The 9,029-nt window shown below is 39.9% G+C and overlaps 1 protein-coding gene across 1 annotated transcript; it reads right to left on the bottom strand.

Annotated features, from left to right (window-relative positions):
* Positions 1-1,572: 1,572 nt before the first annotated feature.
* On the bottom strand, positions 1,573-7,100 carry PAGE4 (PAGE family member 4). The gene is made up of 5 exons (XM_014478748.2): positions 6,759-7,100; positions 4,975-5,060; positions 4,394-4,499; positions 2,852-2,977; positions 1,573-1,680 (listed from the first exon to the last, which is right to left on the bottom strand). The coding sequence occupies exons 2-5, from the start codon at positions 5,050-5,052 to the stop codon at positions 1,667-1,669; spliced, it is 324 nt and encodes a 107-aa protein (XP_014334234.1). The 5' UTR covers positions 5,053-5,060; positions 6,759-7,100; the 3' UTR covers positions 1,573-1,666.
* Between the last annotated feature and the right edge of the window lie 1,929 nt (positions 7,101-9,029).

The following is a 9,029-nucleotide window of genomic DNA, read 5'->3' as shown; positions in this document are numbered from 1 at the left end:
TTAAAGCCTATTTTTAGTTATTTTGTGTAGAGTTATCATTTGTCCATCCTTTTACTTTCAACTTTTCTGAATTCTTTTTTTTTAACTTTTCTGAATTCTTGTGTTTTAGCTGTGTCTCTTCGACACAGTTGTATCAGTTATTTGCACTATGTAACAAAAAGAAAGTGTTCAAATGTTTAAAGTTAACACTTAAAAGTAATCCAAAATCCAAAGAAGTCAGAAATAAAATTAGAACATTTTAAGTTGAGTAACTAAAGACCTATTTAAAGAGAAAATTATAATTTTAAAGTATATGCTTAAAAGGCTGAAAATTAATAAGCTAAACATCTCCAGCAGTTAGAAAAAGAAGAGCAAATAGAGAAAGAAGAAATAATAAAGGTGAAAAGTGAAACAGGATAGAATCAGTATAGCCAAAAGTTGGTTTTATTTTGAAAAGACTAGTCAAAAGTATCAGTTAACCCTTGTTGAGGCTGATAAAAATGCAAGAGAGAAGGCACAATTTATCAGTACCAAGAATGAAAATGGCAGTGTCACTGCAGATTCTGCAGACATTAGGAGGAGAATAGGAGGCTATTATGAACAACTTTTTTTAATGAAAATTTAGATAACATAGCCAAAGTCCTATAAAAATAAAACTTACCCAAACTGACTTAAGAATAGAAACCAAGATACTAAATCATTAAAACTTTCCTAAAAAGAGAACTCCAGGCCCAAATGGCCTCACTGACAAATTCTATCAAACATTTAAGAAATATTTCCAATGTTAGATGAATTCTACCAGCAAACAGAAAAAGAGGCTATTTATATTAACTCAGTTTATAAAACCAGAATAGCCCTTGATATCAAAACCCAGTATGGAGAGTATATTAAAAAAATTACAGACTAATTTAACTCATAAAGATGCAAAAATCCTGAACAAAACATTAGGAAAAGGAATCCAACAATACAGAAAAGGGTCACTGTATCATGATGCAAACTGTTTTCCAGGAATGCCACGTTAACAGATTAGTGGATCACCTTAATAGATGCAGAATGAGTGTTTGATAAAATTCAACAGATATCCATGGTAAGTACTCTTAGAAAACTAGGAGTAAACAGGAACTTCGATCTAATAGAGATCTAATTTAAAAAACCTGTAGCATACATCATAGTAAAACATTGAAAATTTTCCCTTTGAGGTCAGGCATATGACAAAGATGTCCACTATCACTGTTTCTATTCAACACTATACTTGAAGGGTTCAGCCAGTGTCATAAGGTAAGGACAAGAAATAAAAGGTAGAAAGATTCAAAAGGAAGAAACAAAACTGTATAGAGTATGATTGGGTATGTAGAAAATCCAAAAGAAAGTAGACATAAACTATTAATATAAGTTTAGCAAAGTTGCCAGATACAAAATCATTACACACACACACACATACACACACACACACACACACACACACACACACACACAATAAACAGCACTTCTACAGACCAGCTCTAAACATAACATGAAGAATCTTTTGAGATACCACTTACAACAGTATCAACTTCCTAGGAACAGACTGGACCAAAGACATGCATGATTTTTCAAAGAAGCTGCAGATTTTTATTGAGAGAACTGATCAAGCCAAATAATCAACATAACAGTATTTATGGCTTCAGTTTGTCTTCTTTTTAATTTCTCACTGTCCATCACCTAAAACATAAATGTAACAGTGGTAAGTTACTTAGAACTTTACTTAGATAATAAAAAAGGCACACAGACATTACAGTTTGGGTTTTATAAGATGAAACTAAAACCAGAACCCTGACTACTGCACATGCTTCCATGCTAATGAACATTTTCAGGCATATGAGCACTAATTTTTTTTAATGCATCATTCTTTTTGGTGGTGTGAAGAAACAGATTAATCAAGCCCAGAACAGATTACATCCTACTAGCCTATTTAAAGATAATTTAAGGAACGAGCAAAAACTGCCAGTGATTTCAGTTAAAATAAAATTAACCAAAAACTTCAAGAAGTAAAACAATCAAGCAAACCCATTGTTATTCAAATACATTTACTTCATGTATCCTTCTAACTATATATATATATATATGTGTGTGTGTGTGTGTGTGTGTGTTAAAATAATAATGTCATACTTGGAACTTTTCAAAGAGAAGGCAAAGAATAGCATTCCATTTGGTTGGTCTCTTTTATATGAAAGTATTTTCTTGATTTAGCTCAACCATTATATGGCCTATATAAAGTAAGGTGGCATTTTGTTCCATTCACACCTGTTGTCCTGGAGTAAGTAGTCATAGCATTCCCTTTAACTCTCAAGGGTACCCCAGTTTGGATGATAAAAATTACACAGTCATACTAGTTTTAAGCCATGGCCATTACAGATGACATTAAAATAGGAAGGAAAATACTACCATTTCTCAGCAAGGTTCACAATTAAAAAAAAAAAAAAAAACACAGCAAACCAACCTAGAAAAGCAGAAACATACACATCTATATTTTTTGGCATTTAAAAGACAATAATTTTTGAGAAAGATCTGGAAAATTTTAAAAAATATACTATTGTATTGCCTAGATATCCAATTAGCACTGGAGTATGTTAATTTACGTACTTTAAAAAAAAAAGAAGTATTTGATAACTTACCTTGGGTTTAAAAGGACTTCCACTCCAAAGTAATAATACTTTCTTTCATGTTTTATAATTCAACAACATGGACCTGACAATTCATTTTTTTCCTCATACAGTGTTTTGTGTCTGAACTACTTTTCAAATAATCCCTATATGTACAATTTGTTATTAAAGTATAATAATAGTGCAGAAAACAACCACTCCACAACTTGCATTCTTAATAGATAATATACCTCCTTCCGGAATTTTAGCAGGCACTACATTAGGTGGAATCTTCCCTTTCCCATCAGGGCCATCTCCAAGCTCACCCTCAACCTTTTCCACATCCAGTTCCTGGCGGGAACCTTCCAATTCAGGTTCTGATATAAATAGAGAGTAATTACTATAAGTGGCAAACTATAAATTAACGCTATTAAATAAAGCACTAGAGGTTAGCATTGCCCTAAATGTGATACATAAAAATGTAATGAGCACTAAAGTTTTTTGCTATAAAGTGAAGTTGTATTTTTCATATATTACCTCTTCTATGAATCTTTTTTCTAAAACTGTTTAAAACAAACTTAGTTGTCTTCTTTGTAACCTATACACACATCTATTATTGCACTCATTAGATCGGCTACTGTTTACATGAATTTCTCTGACAAGATTGTGAACTCAAGGCAGAAATCATTCTTATTTGTATTTATATCCTCAGCACCCAGGTTATTACCTGCCACCAAGAAGGCCTCATAAATGAGGGGGGGGGGAAGTCTTTAAAAATAAGACAAACCCAAACTGAAGAACATTTTATGAAAACAACTGGTTTTGGCCTCCAAAAGATGTTAATCATGAAAGACAAACACTGAGGTATGCTTCCAGGTTAAAGAAGTACAGAGAGATGACAACTAAATGCAATGGGTAGTCTTGGGCAGGAAAAAAATAATGCTATAAAGAACATGACTAGGCCAACTGAAAAACTGGTTATTACTAGGCCAACTGAATACATATTTTTTTCTCAATGTTAAATTCCTGTATTTGATCCCTGTATTGGGTTATGTAGGAGAATATCCCTGTTTTTAGGAGATACTTACTGAATTACTTAGAGAGTAAAGAGCTGTATTTGAAGTTAACACTTAAAATGGTTTGGCAATAATAATATGTATACTAATACCTAAAGCAGGGATTATATATGGCAAAATATTAGCAACTGCTGAATTAAGGTAAAGAGGATACAGAAGTACACTGTGCCTTCTTACAACTTTTCTGTACTTTTTAAAACTTTTCTAAGTAAAAAGTTAAAAAAAATGTGACCACTAGATTACGGTTCAGGAAGACAAAAATATTGAAGACTTTTAACAGCAACTACAATAGGGTTTCACATTTTTTATTTCTCTGCATTATAAATTTGAATTACAATCTAAGAGCTAACCAAAATATATCTAGTTTTGCTTAAACTTTTGATTCAATGACTTCAGAAGCCCTGAAAACAACATTCCAAAAAGATCAAGTTTAGTAAAATAGGGTATAATTTTGTCAAAATTTATTGTTGCTTCCTTTGATTTGCCAATTTAGGGCCTTGGCAAGAAATGCATTTTCCAAGCATGCCAAATTAAAACATAGGTGAGTAAAATGCTGAAGGAGGGAAAACTTATCACAGAGAGGGACTTCAGTCAGCTGAAAAATGTATCTTTTCCTTACCAAACAGGTTTCCAGCCAATTTTCAGGGAACCCTTTATACCTGTCACTAGTAAAACATCATAAATGAAATACAAATTGTCCCTCCATCCCCTCTTTACCTTGAACCACAGACGGTCCTCCTTCTTTCTCTTGTCCAGGTTCCATGTCTACATTCTTAGCTGGTGGTTCCTTGCGTTGAGATTTTTTGCCACCTAGCTTCCGGGCCTTGTGGGGAGAGTAGGGGCAAATAAAAAGTATTGTTATTAATACTATGGCAAGAGAAAACACAAATACACATGCTACATGGAGGTAACTTATCAACAATCTGAAGAGGTTTTTTCTGTTTCTATGTAAGTATTCATAACAAAATTACTCTTCCTATAGAGAAAATACTCTAAGAAAGGAGTTATCTACAAGGACCAGTAATTCTGGAAACCATCTTCATCTTTTCTGGACTGTGTGTTATTTATTAATAACCACAATAGAGAAGTCATAGGGACAATTTCCAGGCTCATATCAATATACATATCCAGGCAATACCAGAACATAAGTCTCCTTGCTCAATATCTCAGTCATGAGATTCATCACTCAACTATTCTCAGCAAGATAGCCCTTTGTACAACACATCTATATTGGTTCAACTTTAAAATTTTTCTTTTATTAATTTCTGCTAATGGAAATAAGATATTAAAGCACTTACAGCCATAGTTTCAGCAGTATCAGAAGACTCTTGACCATCTCCTCTTCCTCTAGATCTTGATCTTACTCGTGCACTCATATTTCACACTGAAAGTAGAAAACGGTGAACTAGAGAATGTAGTTAATTTTAAAAGACTATACTGGACTATCACCAAGCTGGTTGGAAATTCTTTTTTGTTACAATATAACATTATTAATAACATCAAATAAGACTGTCTGCAAACCCCTTTGTTTCTCACAGCCAATTTGGCAGATAAAGGACCTTCAAGTACTTGATATTAAAAAAAAAGTCATGACCTTACTAAAGAAATTCGATCTCACTCTCTAACCCTTGAATATGGAGAGATTTTGTAATATACGGCCACGTCCAGCTCCCCATTTCTGACTCTGGATTCTGCGCTGTCGTCAGTTCCAGGGCCTCCAGGATCCAGGTACTTCATATAGCACCCTCAAGACTCGACCCTTCATCTGACCCCCTACCCTCCTCTGTGCACCGCCCTCTCTCTCCTGCCACCAGGACAAGAGGTATGGCGGCAACGACACCTGTAAGGTGAAAGATGACGACTTAAGGGCCTTCCTCCACAGAGGCCACAGATCGCACCGCCCAACCCGCCCAAAGCCCAGTGGCTCCCTCTCACACTCACGCACACTTAAATTCCAGACAGGACAGATCTGTGGACCTACCTGGTGAGTCTCAACCAGGTAGAAAGAACCCAGACACTAAGGCGCGACCCTCAGAGCTCGGCACTCAGAACGCTTTGCACACACACTTCACGCCAACAGCCAACTGGAAGGTGAGCAACCCTGTGCATGGGCAGTCTATCCCGTGAGCCACGTGGGTTACACCATTGCCCCGCCCAGCCCCGCCCCGCCCCGCCCCGCCCAAGACTCCAGGATGCGTGCTCTGTCAGCAGTTCCGGTGCCTCCAGGACCCAAATACAGCAAATAACGGCCCCATGACTCACCCCATGTTCATCTGACCACCTGCCCTCTGCCGCCCATCCCCTTCCTCCTCCCTGCCCCCATCCCCCATTCCCACCCACCACCACCCCTCCCCCACCCCATTCCTCCACCCCACTCCCCCACCACTAGGACAAGAGCTATGGTGGCCGCAACACTTGTGAGAAGAAAGACGATGACCTCGAGGGCCTTCCTCCTCAAGAAGCTAAAGACCACACCGCCTGACCAGTTTAAAGCCCGCTGGCTCCCCCTCACATGCACACACACTTAAACTCCAGATAGGACTGATCTGTGGACCTACCTGGTCAGTCTCAGCCAGGTAGAAAGAATCCAGATGCTAAAATATGACCCTCAAGCTCGGCACCCAGACCACGTTACACATGCTTCACCGCAAGGGCCGACGGGAAGGCACGCAACCCTGGGCATGCACACTCTGTCTCCCATGAGCTGCGTGGGCTGGTTCCCCCTTCTCCAAAAGGATGAGTCCCAGATATGTGTTCTGTTGCCAGTTCTGGTGCTCCCAGCGCTCAGATATCTCAAGTAATGCCCCCAAGACTTGCTTTACTTTCAACTGCCCCTCTCCCCTCTGTGGCCCACCGTTCTCCCTTGCTCTGCCCCACTGCAAAGGGCCATAGCCGTGATGCCTGGTAAAGAGAAAAATGATGACCCCCGAGGATCTTCCTCCTGGGAAGCCAAGTACTGCTCTGCACCCACCCACCCAAATCCCCCTTGCTCACACTCACTCATTAACATCTGTTCACAAACCAACTGTGACATAGCAGAGGACCTGGTGGAGAATCAGAAAGGGAATGAAAATCTACCTACCTTTCGTTGCCGCCGAAACAGGACCTCTGCAGAGTCAACTCCACCTGCCAAGCCCAAGCCTCGGAAGTGTGCAAGGTAACTCCCACGAGCCGGTGCAGTAGTAATGTGTATGTCACGTGGGCCATGGTTACAGCCCTCTCTGACCAGGTAGAGGCTCCGCCCCACCTGAAAGAGTGTTACCTCCCAGTCCCAAAAGGGGTTTTTCTTTTTCTTCTCCACACCAAAAATCTTTCCGTCCTTGTCTGTCTAGAACATTCCCAACGCTGACTGAACGTTCCAAAATCTCTCAGTGCAGCTGTTCAGTGGCCCTCAAGAGAGTCTTTAGTCTCCCCAGAGGTATGTGAAAGCTTTTAGGATCTGAAAGAGCACAAAGGCATTTTTAAGCATGAGAGGGATCCAGAAAATGTAAGAAAAGGGTTGATAAATCCAAATAAAACTGAAGCCTTAAACGGTCCAATGACCCAACATTTCTGTTCTGGAATTTTGTGTTAAGGTAACTACCTTGCATGTGAACAAAGACCTAGATACATGGGACTTCCAAAGCAGCTTAATTTGTAAAAGCATGGTCACAGATTTGATATATCAGTAAACTGAGGCACATTTGAGATATGGCTGCCCATCAAAACGAATACTAAACGTTTGCTGTCATAGAGGTGCTGCTTGCATTGTTATTAACTAGAAACAGCCAGTTATGTAGCATTGTGTGTGTGCAACTTGATCCCAGTAGAAGTGGGAGGCTTTGGAGAAGTTTACCAGCACTATCACCACCAACTCTCCTCTCAGACAGTAAATATTCTTTGTTTTTCTGAAGTCAACAGTTTCCAGGGCTCCAAAGACATCTGGTTCTCCAAGGGTAACCCAGCAGATAAAATTCAGCCCTCAGGGTTGTAGGTCTTCTGTGCCTGGTGCACCTGGGTGGATTTCAACATCACTTAGGTGGTCTGGTCCTCTCCTCTCAGGGAAGAGGTGGGGTGAGGGGAGGGAGGAGGACAGCAGCCCACTGCTCCTGCTTTGGGTGAACAAAGGTAGATGAGTACCTACAGGACAGGAAGGAATTTTCCCTGCCTTTCCCCACCCCTCCTCCCTCCAAAAAAAAAAAAAAAAAAACTTTTCTGTACTTGTATGTCCAGGACAGTTCCTGGGCCCTACAGATTACCTTTAGAGAAGCACATATTCTTTGAAAATTAGAAAGATCCCCTGTGGCAAAAATAGAATTACCACATCCCACCCTTTCTCCCTCCCTCTCCCTCATCTTCTCATACAAATAAGATATAGTTTATTTAGAGCCAAGTATAAATATATGATTCTTCCTTAATCTCACCAATTAGAGATCATCAGTTTTAATATCTAATCAGGAGCTACTTCAGGGGCTTCCCCAATGGCTCAGCAGGTAAAGAATCCACCTGCAATGCAGGAGACAAAGGAGACGAGGGTTCCATCCTTGGGTTGGGAAGATCCCCTGGAGGAGGGCATGGCAACCCACTCCAATGTTCTTGCCTGAAGAATCCCATGGACGGAGGAGCCTGGCGGGCTACAGTCCATAGGGTCACAAAGAGTCAGATACAACTGAGCAACTAAGCACACACACATGCAGGAGCTACTTCTATAACTCAGATTTTTATGTGTATGAAATAAAAATTCATTAAAAAGCACTGAGTTCTCACATTCTTTAATCAGCATAAACTGTGGGTGCTGACCTCAGTCTTAAGTTTCTCCTCATGCAAAGTGCTTTCATTGACTCTTAGTCTTTTCTTATCTCCGTGAAAGGCTATCTGCAGCCCAGCTTCCTAACCTTGGGATTTTGCCTATATGCAGCAGCTATCTTCTCTGAGTAGGATCAAGTTTCTCCATGACACTGCAAAGTAGTTAGAGGAAAGCTGGGGCCATTTCTGTGTGAGAGCTTGGAGGCTGAACTGAAAAAGAAAAGCTGACTCGCCCAGTGCTGCAAGCTTTCCTGGGTAACCTCATCCTCAAGCAGTATTAGTGCAGAGCAAGTACTCTCACCAAGGACAGTCGGGCACTCCCAAGCCCTTGTTTGTATCCCTGTGATGACTGTAGATATGATTTGATTTTGTTCTATGACACAGGTGATACCTGCTCCTTACAAATAATTCAGTCATGAAGAATTGGCCAGTCCCACGATCTTTGTCATTATTTAAATCCCAGTATAAAGTCACCCAACCTCACAGTAATTGTGTTTCTGGGGGCACTGAGGGGAGCCACAAGGCATCCCCTCCTGTCCCTCCACACTCCCCTTCCTCATATTGAAAG

The sequence above is a fragment of the Bos mutus genome, chromosome X (genome assembly GCF_027580195.1).
Source record: "Bos mutus isolate GX-2022 chromosome X, NWIPB_WYAK_1.1, whole genome shotgun sequence".
In the NCBI taxonomy this organism is placed as follows: Eukaryota; Metazoa; Chordata; class Mammalia; order Artiodactyla; family Bovidae; genus Bos; species Bos mutus.
The sequence above is the reverse complement of the archived record's forward strand: the minus strand, read 5'-3'. Positions and strand labels throughout refer to the sequence as shown.